We start from the raw sequence: 19,465 nt of genomic DNA, 5'->3' as shown, positions 1-19,465 counted from the left end.
TTCTGAGCTGTGTCGTCAAGTCCGTTTATATGAGCCGCATGCGCAGTACAGTTAAAATGCTGGAAACCTCTATCAGCTGTTGTTTACGTTTGTGGAATCGGCCGGTGAAGAGATGCTTGTGTAGTTTTTGTTTACTCTTTCACTTCAGACACGTTATTACACTACGTAAAGAGAAGGGATTGTGAGTCAAGTCAATGGGTGCCGTGGGAAGCACCGACAGGGAGAGAGAACCGTTGCTTGAGCCGAATGAAGCTGAACAGAGGCTCCAGCCAGGGAACAGCAGTGGCAGGGTGTACAGGAGAAGATGGCTGGTGTTAATCTTGTTCTCACTTCTCTCGTTTTTACAAGGAATGGTGTGGAACACATGGGGTCCCATCCAAAACTCTGCCAAACATGCTTTCGGCTTCTCATCTACAGAAATTGCCATTTTAGTCATTTGGGGTCCTGTGGGCTTCTTCCCATGGCTCCTGTTTGTGTGGCTGATGGACAAGAAAGGTTAGTTGTCTTTATACGTTACCAAGCAAAAGGATTCAGGGAATCAGTTTAACAATGTATGAGCTAAATCACTTCTGAACTGCTTTTCTGCTTGAGTCAATAGTTTTGCTTAAACTGCACAAGATCAATAAAATAAACAGACAGTGCTTCTGGGATTCAAGTCATATCATAATGCTTTAGTTGTCATTTTTGATTTTATATATATATATATTATATGATGCAGTGTATAGAAAAACAAAAGGCTGCATAAGACAACACAGGACTGAAGAGTAATGAATGATTACAATGATTAGAATTAGAATGCAGTGACATACTGCTAAGTATGGTGACCCATACTCAGAATTCCTTCTCTGCATTTAACCCATCCAAAGTGCACACACAGCAGTGAACACACACACACACACACACACACACACACACACACACACACACACACACACACACACACATACACACCAGGAGCAGTGACATTTAGGTTAACTTCTCTATTAGATTTGCAGCATCATGGTCTCATATGGAACAAAACTTAAACCGCTTTTTTTTTTTTTTTTTTTTTTTTTTTTAGAGCTTTTTTACTTCCTGAAAAATATACCAAGTTGCCTCAACTTTTCCATCTGGTCCTCTGAATTCCCACACACAGTTTTCCTTTAGAAGGGATTTCTGCTAACACCACACAACTGTCTCATTGAATCATTATTCCAAAGCCTCTTTTAATTATTACTAAGTGATTATACCAGGGAAATGCTAAAAAAAGAGAAACACCTGACCGGGGAATGGAAGAGTTGTAAATGTATTTATTTCAGTAAAGAATTTATCAGTAAAGTTGCAGCAGTGTTTTCAAAATAAATAAACTGTTTTTCCCCCAAAAAATGGCAATGTAATGTATCAAATGCATGATCATTAACACAAACTAAAAAAAAGGTCTTTAATTTGTTATCGTACACTTTTACATATAGTGATTTCTGCAGGCAGACACACACAGATACAAATAATGCAGACTGTTAGAGCACAAAGTCCCATAATACTTGTTACTTACTTTGGCCATCAGACTGCAGATATTACCACTGAGCTGCCTTATTTAGCTCTTTATATTTAGTTATACCAGCTAATAGTACACGGTAAATATAAACCTAAAGTCAGTTGTGCAGTGGACTAGGGTTATCATTGCTTAGTCAGGGTTGATTTTTGCTTTGTTGATGTTTTGACTAAGCACGATTTTATAAAGATACCCTTTGTGCTCAGGTTAATGTTTGTAAACTGTCTCTAAACCACCGTCTCTAAACCGTGATCAACTGCTTACTGGAACCTCTTCTCACCTGACATGTCACCTGATGATCCTTTGCAAATGACAACTCCATACATTTAAGACGTATAAAACTAGTTTTTTTTAATATTTGTCTAAGTCACATGGAGATTTCATAAGCACATCCTGCTTAACGTTGTCAGCAGTCTACGCCTCACCAAAGTCATAAAACTTGACAAATCATATATTGTATTTAATGACAGATAATCATATATAATTTAGTTTGTGTAATATTTCCAAAAAAAAAACAAAAACAAAACTGAAACATTACCACAGCTGTATTTAAAATTGCCCATGAAAACTGAGTTTATAGATGAATGTTTTCTCAGTTAAGGTTTTGCAAGCATCAAGAATTTTGCCAGGGAATAGAACAAACCAGCTGATTTCTTACTATACTACGATAATATAATCCTGCCGTACCATTTTTTTTAATGTTTGTTTTTCGTTGGCCAGTCTTCCTTCTATAAATCATACAGAGTCTTTCCTCATCACTAAACTACAGGTTGTAGAGGTTAATCATTTCAACATTATTCTTATGCTACACAGGTTACACAGTACCGTCTACATATTAACATGATAAAACTTTCCACCCGAACATACTTTTTAAGGAGTCCTGTTAAAGTCAGCCTGCAGAACCTAGACTATTCTCTTTGACATATGTTTCCACAGCTGCTTACAGACTTCTTGACTGCAGTGCAGTTCACATTGCAGCATACAAGTCATGCAAATATTGATATATCAGACACCCTGCATTCACACGAAGCAGCAGGTGATAACACACATTTCCTTGACACTGCGCTCTGGTTACAATTACAGTGACTAGTGAAATTGAAATAGTCTTTTAAATTGGATTTAAATTAATTATGACTTCTAAATTTATTCAAAGTAATATGACTATATAAGGGGATGCGGTAGCCTAGTTGTTAAGGTGTTGGACTGCTGGTTGGAAGGTTGTACTGCCACTGATTGGCCCCTGAGCAAATCACTTAACCCTCAATTGCTCAGTTGTATAAAAAAATGAGATAAAATGTAAGTAGCTCTGGATAAGGGCGTCTGCCAAATGTCATAAATATATATGTAACTGGATCCAACATACTCTGTAGACCTTTGTGGCATCGAAGTTCTCTCGCAGTCTCAGTTCCTGTCTGGGTTTAATTCCGGCTGAACATTTCGTCCCCTGCTATTTCTCTTCATAACCTCAAAAATGAACAGCGATGCAGAACAATTTATTAAGGATCACGAGTTGATAATTAAATAAATAGATTAAAAAAAAATCTCTCACACATACATAGTATTTTCAGCTCACTAAATCTACTTTATTGTGGAGAGCTGAACATTTGTTGAATCCCAATTTCCAGATTTATTTCCCTTTTGCTGTTACAGTATGATTAGTAGTATTCTGGGAATACTTTTCAGTAGATGTTGGAGTTTGGGGAATTGTGATCATTCAAACACAAGAGCATTAGTTAGATCAGGGTCTGCGGTGCTGTTGGCATTTCAGTTCATCTCAAAGGTGTTCAGTGGGGTTGAGTTCAGGGATGTGAGGGCCAGGACACTCGAGTTCTTCCACATCATAGTGAGCCATGTCTTTATGGTGCTCTCTTTGTACACAGAGGCATTGTCATGCTGAAACATGTTTGGACTCCTTATTTCCAGTAACGGGAAATTGTAATGCTGCAGCATATAAATACATCCTATACAAGTGTGTGCTTCCAACTTGGTCACAACATTTCAGGGAAGGTTTCCATATGTGTGTGATGGTCCGGTATTATATATGTTTGGCTATATAGTGTATATAATACCATAGGTGTAGTTTTGAGTGGACATTAGAGCTTTAATAAATAACTGATAGCTATGTATGTACTGCTGAGTTTATAGACAGCGTTCTCAAAGTGTTAATTCTGTTCAATTTCTTATGGCTCATTTATATTTCATGCAACACCCAAAGTCTTCTGACTGTTGAGACAAGTGAGTATTAGAACATTATAGATTAGCTGATAAGGTCAGTTTGTATTGATTTACACATGCATTATTGCATATTTCTTTTCTACACAGCGTGTGAGAGTGCTTTTAAAAAATCAGTAGGATTTCTATGTAGTATATAACTAGAATGAAATAATGACACCTTTGTGTTTAGTGAATAAACAGTTCTGGTTCATTTAATTAACTGTGAAGGTCTGCTATATCTTTGTCTTAGTGGTGTTCATGACCTTGTAACATCTAGATAAGAGTCGTGATGCTTGCCATTTATATGAATCCAGGCAAATCAACCCCTTGCAGAGTCACTGCCTCTCAATAGGTGACTTCGATTTTTTTTTAGTACCAGCCAAAGAAAGTAAAAGTGCTTTAGGTTAGAGTTTGTCACTTATATAACATTCAAGCTGACAGCCATGTGAAGAGCTTCATCTGTGAAATCTTGAGGAAAGCTATGTGTATATAGTCGATGCAAGGGTTCGGGACTAGGGAGTGATTTTAATGGTTTTATAAAGGAACTTGTCAGGTTTCATTTGACTTCAGAGAGAGATGTTTCTACACGTTATGAAAGTATTAAACCTTCCTCTTTTGAGAGCTCTGTTAACTGGAAAATATGGGTGTTTCTGAACACACCTAGTAACACTAAGTTTTTAATGTGCAGTACACAGTGTCCCCAGCATTATGGCTCGAGGCTCCTCCAGCCTCCATGTGACCCTGTGTAGGATTAGCAGTACAGCTGACTCGATAGATGGATTTACTTTTCAGAAATGCATAGGAGAAAATGTCAAGAATTCACCACGTAGAAAAATTTTCCCAGACCTCCACACATTTATGAACACGAATCTGTAGTGCCGATAGTCCGACTGGTGACTTCTACAATGGACGGTGTTTTCTGCTCTTTGCTGCACTGCTGGTTGCAGTCAATTCAACTCAAATTTATTTGTATTAACAATGGACATCGACTCAAAGCAGAACATAAGAAGCATAATATAAAAAAAATTATATTATACGAAGATAAATATAATACAGAAATTCATATTAGACTTATTTTTAAATGTGCTTGTGTTTATCCCTAATGAGCAAGTCTGAGATGACTGAGGTGACTGTTGCAAGGAAAAACTCCCTTAGATGGAAGAGGAAGAAACCTTGAGAGGAACCAGACCCAAAAGGGAACCTCATCCTCATTTGGGTGACACTGGAGGATGTGATTATAAATATACAGTCGGACAATTGTGTATTGATGAGGAGGTTGTTGTCCTCAAAGACATAATGTCTTCCCGTCATGTTCACCATCGAGGACCATTTCTACACCTGCATGGACCCTGATGAGCTGAACAAGCTCACCAAACACATTGACATGGATGTATTGATAGATGGATAGTGTAGGCTAGTGTTCTTCATTTTAGTCCTTTCAGTATTAATTCTATTTTATCCAAGTGTTACTTGCCCAACTAATCAATAGTGTTAATGATAGTCTGTTGTATTGCTCTAGATCATACTGCAGGAATTATTCTGTAACCTAATGTAAGTTGCATGATTGACAGAATAGATTGTAGTGATCTTGGGTTTAGGGTTGAAGTTCACAGAAGACATATATACAAATTAGGATGTCAGACTACACCTCTACCTGCTCCTGAAGATATGAGCGCTAGCAAATCAACCCCTTGCCTACAGGGTTGCTGTGAATGATTAGGTACGTCCTTGATTTTGAGAACCCCGGGAGTTATAAATTGTGCGTAACATCTTTCTTTGTGTTCAGATTTACTACACTGTCTAAAATATCTCTTTTTGCATCAGTACTTTTTTTTGGCCTGCGAAGGAACCGAGACCGGCAGAGAGAAGAGTGTTAGTTTCAAGTTCCCTAAAAAATGTTGATAAAAGCTGCTAATGCAAAAATAAATAAATAAATAAACTTCTCCTGACGCTTCACTGCAAGAACGTCTCATCACCGAGGCTCTTTTTCTGCTGTTTACAGCAGCTCATCATGATATCATTCACATCTTTGCATTCGTGTACTTTATGGAGCTGGTCAGAAAACTTGTATCTTGATCTTTGAAAAGTGCGTTCGAGTTGTTTCCTTCTCTTTCTACAGAAGACAATTCTATGTTTCATTTTTCACATTTCCACAGAAATTCCACACAAAATTGATGAATTACATGAAAAATACTACAGAGAAAATTTCAGTTAAATACAAGATGGTATAAATCAGCATTGAGGATCCCAAATGTCTATAACGTACAATTCCAGTGACATGCTGAGGCGTTTGTCTTTAGGATCTACTTTATGCTGGTCAGGGTTTCGGGTGATCTGTATACTATCCGAGGAAAACCAGGCATAAAATGGGAATAAACAATGCATAGTATTCTAGTGTACTGCAGGACACCTTGCATATGCAGTCATTCACACCTAGATTAAATTCCTATAAAAATAAAAGCCTTTGTAGAAATTCTTTTAAAAATAAAAGCCTTTGCTAAATCCAGTGTACTCTCACACAGTAGTAAGTGTATATAATTGCTTGCTTAGTGACTCAGTGTTATTATATTGTCCCTGTTCCCTATTTTGCAGGATTACGTGCCTCTCTGCTGCTCACGGTCTTCTTCATGGTGTTGGGCTCCGCTCTACGCAGTGTCCCTGTCTCAAACCTGCAGCTCCGGCGCTGGTAAGACTTTCATTCACAACTCACCGTTTCCCAATTCTAGGGAAAACGCATTGTAAAGGTCAGCGCAATTTTCATACCCTCCTCGAAGCCATGTTCAATGCACTTCCAAGTGCTATTCTCTTCTGCCCCCTGGCATCTTAGTTATGATTTGGTTTGATGGTTTGTCTCATTGGGTGGATTATTATATTGTTTTATTATTTAAGAACCTTCCACCTTCTGGAAGAGCAGTTTTATTCGCTGTGCTTGTAAAGGTGAAGATGAAGGACAATGGAAGGCCATGAGGACACAAAGGACTGGACTTCTGAATCCCCAAGTAGCAAAACACGGAATTAACAATATTCAAGGAATTCATACTGCTTATTTATATTTGGTCTACAGCACTATTAAATATTTGTATATGATTTTATCACCATTAAAAGCGGTCAGGAACAAGAATAAACGGGGACTTAACAGGGACTTGTATGCTGGATGCTCCATCTAAACTAAACCTAATAATAAACGAATTAAAAATGATGATATTTAACTTAGAAAAACAAATAATAGCATAGAAGATGGTGAAGCTTATAGGCTTTTATGTAATATTTATGGAAGGAGTCTAGTGTGAGTGTTTAGTCTTTGTAAAAGAGGCGTTTTTGTCAGAATAACCTCGAGAACTGAGTAAATGATTGTTTGTATCTGCAACAAAACACTAACACTAAAATACTTGTCTCAGACCTTCCGCAATGTAAAATATAAGACATAAAAAGTCTGTAAAATATTGTGTTTTAATAAACTTTGAATTGGTGCTGTGTTATAAGAGGAATAAAGCCACCTGGGGACATGGCGCTATTTGAAAATAATCAACTTAATCCTGGTTGAATTAGCTTTTGGCTTTGTGTGAAGCTGCATCACACCGCTCTGTCATGGATCATTTGCTTGTTACAGCTTTCCATGTCATGTTTTACTCCTTAGTTATTTCAGTGAAATGAGAATAGCTTCAAGAGTATCTGAGAAACTCTGATCTGTTGAAAACATTTATTAAGACGCCTTTTTTCTTTTCCGTAATTCATTTTAAGTCAGACACATTACATGCCCCAGTAGTTCAGCTCATATGTGGAAGACATTTTTAGCAACTATGTACCAGTTAGCAGCACATTTAAACTGCTGTGGCATGTTGTACACATTTACTATCACTAATGTGCAACACTCTACTCCAATGTCATGAAACCTAAAAGCTCAGCATTTCCTTTCACCTCTCCGAATTAGATTATATCATAGGATGCAAAGCCACAGACATCACACTGCTTTGTAATCACTCGAAAAATCTTTTTTTTTTATGGTGTATTTGGATTTTGGGTTTACTGAAGTGTTACACGATTGATATTGAAACAATGCTGCTACACACTACAGGAATCACTGCGGACTGAATCTCATCTGCATAAAGCTTTTCTTCTTTTCTTTCTTTCTTTCTTTTCTTTCTTTAATTTTCTTTCTTTCTTTCTTTTTTATTCTTTCTTTTTCATTAATTTATTCATTTTCTTTCTATATTTCTTTCTCTCTTTCCTTCATTCATTTTCATTCATTCATTCATTTTTTCATTAATTCTTTCATTCTTTCTTTCTTTCTTTCTTTCTTTTCATTCATTTTCTTTCTTTCTTTCTTTCTTTCTTTCTTTCTTTCTTTCTTTCTTTCTTTCTTTCTTTCTTTCTTTCTTTCTTTCATTTTCATTCATTCATTCATTCATTCATTCATTCATTCATTCATTCATTCATTCATTCATTCATTCTTTCTTTCTTTTTTATTCTTTCTTTTTCATTAATTCACTTTCTTTCTTTCTTTCTTTCTTTCTTTCTTTCTTTCTTTCTTTCTTTCTTTCTTTCTTTCTTTTCATTCATTTTCTTTCTTTCTTTCTTTCTTTCTTTCTTTCTTTCTTTCTTTCTTTCTTTCTTTTCATTCATTTTCTTTCTTTCTTTCTTTCTTTCTTTCTTTCTTTCTTTCTTTCATTTTCATTCATTCATTCATTCGTTCATTCTTTCTTTCTTTTTTATTCTTTCTTTTTCATTAATTCATTCATTTTCTTTCTTTCTTTCTTTCTTTCTTTCTTTCTTTCTTTTTCTTTCTTATTCTTTCTTTTTCATTAATTCTTTCTTTCTTTCTTTCTTTCTTTCTTTTTCATTTTTATTAATTTTCATTAATTTTCTTTCTTTCTTTCTTTCTTTCTTTCTTTCTTTCTTTCTTTCTTTCTTTCTTTCTTTCTTTCTTTCAGTTTTGCTGAATACAGGCAGCTCCTGCTGTTTTAAATTTTAAATCTGTAAAAAAAATCTTGTGTTGAGTTGTTTAGTATAAATTCTGTACTACTCTTCATGGCCATATTAGAAAGAGCTGTTGAAGCGTGCCTCTCATTGCTGTATTTAGCGGTCTTGTATTTCCAAGAGGTTTGTTGTCTTTGGATGTAATTACAGATTTCAATCCTAATGTTCTGCTATCTGTAAATGTTGATGAATGGATATAAATGTAATCATTAGGAGAGAATAATATCAGTAATAATATCACATTTCATATGTTATTATATCATATTCCTACTGTAATTGAGATTAGTCCTGTTCGTGCACCTCTAATTTATGTGTCGTTAACATGATCGTTCTGCTTTCTACATTAAATGGCGCCTTTTTCACTGACATCATGTCAGTCATTTCAGATTTTCAAATATTGGTGCCTCAAATATTTCAGTAAGTTAATTAAAAATCCTGAGTTTGAATTCTTGTTTGCTTAATCAACAGATGAGAAGAATCTCAAGTCGTACATGAGAAATTAGCTGGATTGGAAATTCATTGGTTTCATGAAGTTTTTTTCTGTTTCAACAAACATTGATTTAAGAATGATGTGAGCAGCAAGTGCTGATAAATCATTGTTGACAGAATATCTGGCTTCACCCTTAAGCACAGTAGCAGATTATTGTTCTTGATTTGTTGTGCTGTCACAACCATGGATTGACCAAATGAAATAGTGCTATGAATTAATTATTTTTTTCAGATGCATTGCACACACATAATATTTTAGATTTCTGCAAAACAACCACAGAGAATCTAAGGACTAGCGTCTGCCTCCGTTACGCGATATGCTTCATTGTTTTGTATGAATGTTATTTGCTGTGGAGAATGAAATGATTGTTTGGTTGTTTGTGTTAGGCTTTTCGATTCACACCCAGCAGTGGTGTTACAATGCTTGCATTGCAGAAGGTGTGATTTCACCCTATGCTGTGAATTTATTTTGTCTGTTCTTAAGACCATGATTGAGCTTGCTTGCTTATTTGGATTTGAGCGGAGGTGTTGAAACAGTGCGTATGGTGAACTGTGTTAGAACCCTATGTTACTAAAGCTGCTAAGCCTCTGTATTTCTAATGGGAATTTTCAATGAAAACCGAGCTGCTAGAAATCCGTTTTTCCACCAATAGGTGTCAGCACTCGCCTTTTTTGCGAGCAGATAGAGACAAGATTCGTTCTTAACCCTGTGCTTGTCTCGTAAGTAGTGAATATCTGAATCAAGAGCCTCAGCCAAGGGGAACGATACTCAACAGAGCCAATTCAGACATGAAGTGCTCTTGTTCCTTTGGTTGATCTGCCAAGCACAGGGTCCAGTGTCTGTTTCAGCGACGCAGTGTCCAGTGCAAGACTGTAGATGATAATGCAGTTTAAAACTCTACACAGGCCGCATTATTCTAAAGCAAAACTAGATCTACTCGGCTGTGTCTCTGGTTTGTGATCGATTCAAGGGTGTGACAAGAGTCTTATATCATTCCTTTTGGTCCTGCCCACATCTTAATGGTTTCTGGCAAGATATATTTTCCTGGTATTCTGTGCCATAATGACAGCGGAAATGTAAATGACCATCTTTGGGTTTTCTAACAATGTTATCTGCTTTATTGTATGAAGTTCTCATGAATGATGTACATGGCTATGGCTAAGAGAATCATATTGAGGGATTAGAAAGCTTCTGCTCACCCATTTTTTTCAGAGACGGCTTGCTTATATGGTCTCTTTTGCGTCTTGGAAAAAAAATACTTTTAATAAAACAAAGTCATCCAACATTTTACATGTTCGCAGGGTTTTAGATTTGTGATCTGATCTTTTGTTGTTTTTTTTCTGTCCCCTTGTTTATGGGATTTATGTTCCACGTGTATACTTTATATAGACATCGATGTAATTTGAAATTCTATCTGGCGTGTGTGTGTGTGCTTTTGTGTGTTTTGTACATTGGTTGGTTTCTGTTGTTCATATAAAAATGAATACAAATAATATTGCAGGGGAAAAACAATGCACTGTTCATATGTTTAAGATCAGTAGAGGCACGCACTTGGAAAAGATTGTTGCAAATATTGGTGGCAGATGTCAGAGCATGCTCTTCAGCGAGAGGAATGTGTATATAAGACGCGTGTAATGTTCGGTGAAGCCGTTATCATGGAATTCTCAAGGGTTGGATTTGGATTTTCACAGATGGATTTGAATCTGAGAGAGCTTATTTATTTATTTATTTATCCTGAAGATCTTCTTTTCTATTCAGAGAAATCCGCTGCTCTCTTAGTCTTATAGAGTCTATAGAAGAAATGCTGGAGTCTGAATCTGTGCTGCAGAGACACGAGTAACCCTTTTATTTCGTTGGAGCTGATGGGGAATGGCTGTGATTGCTCTTAAATCAAAGCAGATTGTTAGGGTTACAACATATGCATGCAAACAGCGAGTGCAGCCTTTAGTTAACGAGGGTGCTGTTGTATTGCTGATTATTATGACTTTAACATATTGTCATACCACAATGACTTTAAACACAATGACCAGTCGTTAGTAACAAGTGTCAAGACCTTGTTCTTGGCCTCAGTTTCTGTTTGATGTGTTTTATTTAACAGGTTAAGATATATGACAGAACACGTGCACTATTCTGATTAACAGTGGGATGAAGTGGTTTTTGTCCATTATAGTTACATTTAATATTGTGTAACTTCAGAAAACCTATTTAGTTCCTGTTAGCTCTTGTAGCATTGTAGTTTGTAGCTATAAATTTAAATTTTTTTCTTTCTTTTTTCGGCGTTCCCTGTTCAGGGTCACCACAAAGGATCACATGGTTCACATATTAGATTTGGCAAAGGTTTTACGCCGAATGCCCTCCCAATTTTATCTCTGGGCTCGGGACCGGCACTGAGAATTTAACACTCCTGTGGCTCGGTGAGCTCCCTGCTGGGAATCGAACCCAGGCCACAGCAACGAGAGCACATTATCCTGCCGCTGTACCACCTGGGGTCTCACAAAATTAATAATTAATAAACTGAAATTAAACATCACCTGACCAATCAGAATCAAAAAATCATCAGCACTACATAATAAACATATTATTAATTGATTTATTTGAAGGATTTTATTTATTTATTTATTTATTTTAATACAGGCCTGTGATATGAACAACTTGCACAGCCAGCCATCCACATTAACGCCACTGCTGAAACAGGCTTTCTCTCAGTAGGGGACAATTAGGTACAATTAGAGTGCACTAATGGACACATTCCACCCAAAAGCAGTTTAATCAGAGTGCATTGAGACTTCCTCTGCCGCCGCTTATCGATATTTATCAAGTTAATAATCTCTGTCTAAATTACTACGCTCCCTCTGCACTCACACTTTCTCGCACAGACTCTGGCTCACTCGTGCTTATTTTAAGCTTGTCCTCTGCCACACTGCTGTATCAGGACTTACACTTGCGTGTCAGCTGATCCCGAGGACAGATCATACAGCAGGGCTTGTGGTTACGGCAAGAACTTGTTTTTTGAATCAGTGAATCAGCTCCACAAATGAAGGTCTTTTGGTTTTTGCCTCTGTCTTGATCATTACCTTGTCTTCTGGCTTAGCATGGTTTAATTTTTCTTTAAAAAAGCATTTATTAACATGATTATTAGCATTCATTAGCATTTTATTAAGCATTTATTAACATGGGAAGAGTCCTGAATTTTCCCTGCTTTGGGTTTTAGGATCTAGACTCATGATATGCAAATAGCAAAGGTTTCTGCTTTTTCAGGGGAAGCTCAGTTTCCACCTCACTCTTATCCAGAACCTGTCCACTCCTCCATTTCTTTATAAAGAGTGTATTAACATGATAATAAGTCTTAGCATGAGCAGCAATGTTAGAATGTCTAGATTTTAACTCAAAAGCATGTACTGTAGGTAGGATTAAAAGTCTCATTGGAAAAAGTGCACTGAATATTAATGGACGATAAAAGGCCACAACAGTGTGAAACTGAGGGTGAGATAAGTGTTGTTGAGACGGCGGTGGAGTAGATCAGTGCTCTTATTGATTGATCTTGCAAGGAAGACTTGCCTATTGTGTACAGCTTGGGATTTTAGATTTCAGCTGTGAGATAGAGATAGAGTCTGGTGATTGAGGTGTCACTATAGTATAACTGGAAGACCAAATGCAGCCATATGTCATGGCTGCAGTTTGTACTACTTTGTGAATTTTGTTCTTCCTTGTATTGGATCTGCTGTAGAATGTTTTATGTAAAGAGCAAACAGCAGTGAAATTGCTGAATTTTTTACATTTATTTTATTAAATTTTTTATATTTTTAATTTTAAAATAAACTTTATTCAAACTGTTAACACAAATTTGGGAGCACACACATGTATAGAATGTCTTCATATGCAGTAGTTTTAAGATTTCCCTTCACAAATGCCCGAACATGTTTCAGAGTGACAATGCCCCTGTGCACAAAGCAATCACGTAGATAGTACATGCGTGTCCTGCACAGAGCACTGACCTGAACACCACTGACCAAACCCCACTGGGATGAACAGTACCTGATCTTAATAATGCTCATGTGGCTGAATGAACACAAATCCCTACAACACTCCATAATGTGGTCTAAAACTTTCCCAGAAGAGTCGAGGAGGGATCTGTGGAATGGGATGTTCAACAAGTATAAATGAGAGTGATGGTCAGTTGTCTACAAACCTTTGTCTGTCTGTTTATCTATCTATCTATCTATCTATCTATCTATCTATCTATCTATCTATCTATCTATCTATCTATCTATCTATCTATCTATCTGTCTGTCTGTCTGTCTGTCTGTCTGTCTGTCTGTCTGTCTGTCTATCTATCTATCTATCTATCTATCTATCTATCTATCTATCTATCTATCTATCTATCTATCTATCTATCTATATATATATATATCTATATATCTATATATATATATATATATATATATATATATATATATATATATTTAATGTTATGTTTAGATAAAACAAGTTATCTCGTGTTATAACATACCATCTCATGCTATATTATACCAGCTATCAACAGTTGTTCTCACTTAAATTTAATAAGACACAAACAAATGCAGCTTGTCACGTTTCTGAGAAACTCCAAAGATTCTTGTGTGGCTGAGAACTGAAAGTTGCAGCTTTACCTCTGACTGTTACAAAGCATCGACTCTGGAGGCTTCTTTTGAAATAAAGTCTTCTTACCGAAAACAGAATAATCACATTTTTAAAATCCTTTTGGATTTAATGGAACATCGACCCAGCAAGTCTGTGCATAAGTTGTTAGTACAGAAGCCATAATATATTTGAACAGCCAGTAGTAAAACAAATATAGATTGTTGTTTCACCTTCTTCGTTCTCACAAAATGTAATACTTTCAAAAGTGCTAACACTCCCAGCACAGCACTAAGAATTGTAGCTATGCTAATAGAAAACAGATTATTGATTATTGACTGACTTTTATTCTCCATAGACCCAGAGTTTTCCTCCATTGAACTGCCACTACTTTGTGAGTCAATGAATGGGAAGGGATGCGTCTTGCATCGAATTCTTATTACTACAATAAAGATTTTGTATGGAATTGTGTAATTTCTGTTGTTCACTCGGTCAATGATGTGATCCCTTGACTCTGTAATCTTAAAATCTTGATAAAAATAACTATATATAAGCAACTGTGTTTATGTGCTGTCGGTACGCTTAAGAAACAAACCAAACGAATGTTTTGCTCTCTAGTGTTTTGTGCATTCATTCCTTTGCTTCAGACTGCGATTGTTTACATATCAGTGGAGCAGATGGAAAGGGATTCTGCTATCTGTGGTGGTGCTCACGCTGTGCACTGGGGACAGGTGATGGCCCAGTTTATTCAGAAACACAAAACCATCAGTAAGCTCCATATAGAGGCTTGCTTTATTTTTTACCAGGCACAAGTAAAAAGGGGAGGTGATGTTTAAAAAAACAAACAAACAAAAAAACATTGATTATCTCATTACAGCATTACAGTGGCACTTGTTAAGTGATGGAATATTTTATGGGAGCAAAATGGACAAAATTGACAATTTGTTTAGCCTAGACAACTGCCTCAGAGCATCATTAAGAGTAGGTCTTGTGGGGTTTCTGGTAGGCAGTGGTTAGCTAACAAAAGGTCCAATGAAGGACAACCTGTGAACCAGCTACAAGCTACAAGTCATTGATGCATGTGGGGAGTGAAGGTTGGTTCATCTGGTCCAATCCCACAGAAGAGCAACTGCAGCTCAGTTTGCTGAAAAGGTTAATGCTGGCTTTGATGGGTGTTGGAACACATGTGAATAGGGCTGTAAAACTGCAGGCTGGTCAGTGTTTGTGCCGACTTCTATTCGTAGGCACATGAAAAGGACAACTAGTCCATGATAAATCATGTTTTTTTTTACATCATGTGTCTGTGTGTGTGTGTGTGTGTGTGTGTGTGTGTGTGTGTGTGTGTGTGTGTGTGTGTGTGTGTGTGTGTGTGTTGCTTACCTTAGCAAGATGTACTATGAGAAGAAGGCAGTTTGATGCTTTGGGCAGTAATCTGCTGCTTCCTGGTATTGATGTGGATTTTACTTTGACACACAGCACCTACCTAAATGTTGGTGCAGACAAGTACATCCCTTTGTGCTATTCCCTAATGTCAGTGGCCTCATACAGCAGGATTATGCACCCTGTCAAACTGCAAATATTATTCAGGAACGGTTTGAGGAACATGACAAAGTGTTCATGGTGAATTGAACTATCCTCCAAAAATTGAATTATCCTCCAAATTCACCAGATTTATGAATCTGAACTGTCTGATATGCTGGACAAACAAGTCTGATCCATAAATAAATAAATCTGACACCAGGTCATCAGCAACAGATCCGATGCACTGTGAGTTGCTTGATTGTTTGTGTGTGTGTTTGTGTGTGTTTGTGTGTGTGTCTGACACAATTGTTCATAAACATTTTAATAAATTGCATGTTGTCATTTGCTGAAATAACGTCCTTGGTCAGTGTGTCTCTTGAAAATAAGAAGGTTCACAAAGGGACAATTGAGGTTTTTTTTTCATGTAAACTCCTGGTGGTATGTTTTTATAAGCAATAATAATAATGGTTTTATAACCATTTTTAGGTTGATTCATGCTGGGCAGCTTCTTAATGGTTTAGCCGGACCAACCCTTATGAGTGCGGGCCCTCTTCTCTCCACTACATGGTTTGCTCCAGATCAAAGGGCTACAGCCACAGCTGTCGCATCATTGGTCGGCTACCTCGGAGCAGCCTGCTCCTTCCTGATTGGTCCTCTGGCTGTACCAGCACCCAATGATACACATACAGTGACCAGCTTCACACAATGGGACCCAGAGCACATCAGGGACAGGATACAATATGTTCTCTATGCAGGTACAGTACTGTCTCCTTAAAAAACCTTCTCTACATCAATGACTACATTCTCTGTACCCAAAAGCAGTCTCGTTCCTGATCCAAATATAAAAACTCAAAGATCTCAACAACATTACCTGCATTTAAAGGAGAGAACGCCGCTGTCCTGCTTAACTGATTCAGAAAATTAAAGCATTTAAGGAAAATAAGATATCTGGCCCTGAAACAGAATAAAGCACTACCTTGCTTAAAATGTGAAAGATTTTTCTATACGCAAAGTACGAACCCAGAACAAATTCTGTTGGCTTTAGTATTCAGAAGGAAATGTCCAACCGTATGCAACACTAAGCAGTGGAATGAACTCATATTTTCTGAAATGTTCCCCTGAGAAAAAAAAAAATTATATAACACTTTTGGACTTGAGTCAGTCTTCCCTAAAATAAACATTAGAGAAACTCATAATCACAGACAAATGCAGTTTCACAGAAATGCTTTTGTTTGAAAATCAAACAAATACTTTACTAAATACTTTGTATAGCAGTATTCTGATTGGTTTTATGTACGTTTCATTTTGTTACCTTATTTAAAGCTAGTGGTGAGAAAGCTGGGAGCTACTTACTGTGGCATGAGTAGAGGAAAGCACAGAAACGCACACCGTCATAGACCCATGTAAGAAAAAATAAAAATGTCAGGGTGTGCGTTTAGAAGAAATAATTATGTCCTGTTTAATTCCTGATTTTGAATTATTTGAAGATCCTGTTATCATTTACACTACAGCGGCTATAATGATCGAAAACCTATTGATTGTTTCAAAGCTCTGACACCAAAAGCTCCTTCCTTAAATGTTAAATTACCCATCTGCACAAAGCGTTACCATAGCAACGACTATATATTTTTCTAGTACTTCTAAAATAACCATATTTTATCCATCTATTAATAGTCTTAGATTATGTAGAGCATCCACCGTGCTAGTCTATGTGAAATACGCTTATTAGAGTGTAAAGTTAATCCTTTTTTTTTGTTTGTTTGTTTTTTTTTTTAAATAACAGCCGAACTCCTGTCATGACTACTGTCAGATCTGCTGCTATGGAAACTTAATCGATGGAAACTTAATCGATACCTACTGAACGTTCTGGTTTAGAGAAGTCCATAGTGCTGTGCTATAAAACACACAGAAATACACACTGAGACTAATCAAGATGTAAACTGTAGCATAAAGATTTGATGCTGTCGCATTACTTATTGAGGATGTGACTGTTGCAGGGTTAATGAGACGATCACTCGCCTCGTTATGTGTTTCCTTATTGTGCAGGAGTGTAATAAATCTTCCCATCTCCTAGTTAACTCCAGATAAATGTGGCTGTTAATGATGTTGCTCAGAATCCTTCTTTCACATGGTGCATTTAAAGTCTGAGATAGCAGACGTCACCATTCATGCTTACGAAGTATATTTAACAAACTTATCTTCAAGCCTGACCAATTCTGTTAGATTAGAATAAAGGTAATGGCTTGCTGACTTACCCGTGTTATCTGTTTTGTGTGCAGAATTGGGGATGATTGCAGTCCTCTTCGCAGTCGTGCTACACTATTTCCCATCCAGGCCACCCATTCCTCCCAGCGTAGCAGCAGCTAGCCAACGACTCAGCTACAGGAGCAGCATCTGCAGATTATTGAGGTATTCGGGTCCAAACACACTCCTAACATACACTATTCGCAGAACCTTAGTTTCCATGATGTATTATAAGTCATTTAAGATTCACGCCTATGCATAAGTGGCCAAAACATTTAGAATCCACTGTGGCTTGTTTTTTTTGGGTTTTTTTTGTGATTTATAAAAAATGCTTTGTTATGCTAATAATCCTTCCTTTATGTTATACTAATTAGCCTTTTTGTTACTCCTGACACATCCATATGTTTTGTTGGTATAAAGAGATTTTTTCCTTCATATTGTCATAAAGGCATTACAGTTTTTCATGGATGTGAGGGTGTATGTAGTTACAGACATTTCTTATTTTAATGTTTCTTACCCATGCAAAGAATATAGGAATAAATTCTGATGAAAGGCAAAATCTATGTAACATAACAGGGAACATAATGACATAACTGTCTGTAGGTGCGTATTGAAATCTAATGCAAACGAATCTATGGCTCTAACCATACAGATGCTTTCAAAAGCATTTTGAACGACTCCTTTACACATTTAGAGATCTAGATGTGATTAATGTGGGGTTTCTAATTCAGATGAACCTGCAAAGAGACGAATTTGGTCTGGCTCTAAGGGACAGAAAATCTTAATGAATAGGGTCTTGTCATTTTGCCACTCACCATCTGCTCTAGTTAGTTAATGCACATCAAAGATGTGTCTCTATCCCCGTAGAGTAATTATGAAGCCTTAAGTTTGGCAGTCACTGTCCCTGCATGTTAAATAGATCATCTTTTTCTGCAATCTTATCGGCCACACGAGTCTTCATCCTCCCAACTTCATCTTGAATGCAGCATACACAGTTTTCTTCTTTTGATAGAGGTTGTTTATCAAAGCCAGGGCCAGTGTCACTGTTTACCAATCAGAAATGTCTGTTCCTTGCCCTGGGTATGTTTGCCTCAGCTCTGCTGGAATGGATTGAAAGCTGCTGCCTGGAAAGAAGTGAGCATCCAGCGGCACTGACATAAGGACCCTGTCTGTGAGGTCAAACCTCAGAGAGATGCCAGATTTTCTGCTCTCAAACAAACAAAAACTTTCAGTAGAAGATGAAATATAATTAGAATATGCATAGTTACTTGTTTTGTGCATTTTATACATACATCTAGGCAGCTGAAAGGAATTCAAATTGTCTTGCTGACTGGAGTCTAGATGATGAATTCACAATGTTTCATAGCGAGCAGCAGAGTCGAGCTGCAGTAGCCTGAGCTTTGTAATGCTTGTGCACATTCACAGAACGCTACAGACGAGGGACAGTAATCAATTTCTCAGAACTCCAAGTTATCTGTGAAACTAATTTCTCTTCTCAGACTCGGATGTCTCTGGAGTTTGAAATACAGCTCATTTCATTTCTTTTTTTTTTTTGTTGGGATAAGTCTCTCTCAAATGCTTTGATTCTTACCACTTCATGCTATCTTTACAAAAAAAAAACATTATTCGGAGCTTTCTTAGTATGGTAACTTTGATTATTAGGATTAACTGGGCTTAGGGGAAAAAGTACGAGTATGATTAGTTCCCGAGGCATTTCAGCATGGCCAGCCTTAATGAACAAGTGTTAGTTTACATTTACTGTATTTAGTAGACGGCCTTATCCAGAGCAACTTAAATTTATCTTATTCATACCACTGAGCAGTTAAGGGTTAAGGACCTTGTTCAGAGTCCCAACAAGAGCAGCTTCAGAT

The 19,465-nt window shown here is 37.0% G+C and overlaps 1 protein-coding gene across 1 annotated transcript in view; it reads left to right on the top strand.

The window, feature by feature from the left end:
• Nucleotides 1-48: 48 nt before the first annotated feature.
• Nucleotides 49-19,465, top strand: part of slc49a4 (solute carrier family 49 member 4) — a 40,772-nt gene continuing 21,355 nt past the window's right edge. Inside the window, exons 1-4 of the mRNA XM_027164705.2 lie at nt 49-495; nt 6,338-6,431; nt 15,837-16,105; nt 17,630-17,759. Of these exons, the coding sequence (XP_027020506.1) occupies nt 195-495; nt 6,338-6,431; nt 15,837-16,105; nt 17,630-17,759 (794 nt within the window). The 5' untranslated portion in view covers nt 49-194. The remainder of the gene's footprint in view (nt 496-6,337; nt 6,432-15,836; nt 16,106-17,629; nt 17,760-19,465) is intronic.

The sequence above is a fragment of the Tachysurus fulvidraco genome, chromosome 6 (assembly GCF_022655615.1).
Source record: "Tachysurus fulvidraco isolate hzauxx_2018 chromosome 6, HZAU_PFXX_2.0, whole genome shotgun sequence".
NCBI classification, from domain to species: Eukaryota; Metazoa; Chordata; class Actinopteri; order Siluriformes; family Bagridae; genus Tachysurus; species Tachysurus fulvidraco.
This window is presented reverse-complemented; position numbering and strand designations above follow the sequence as displayed.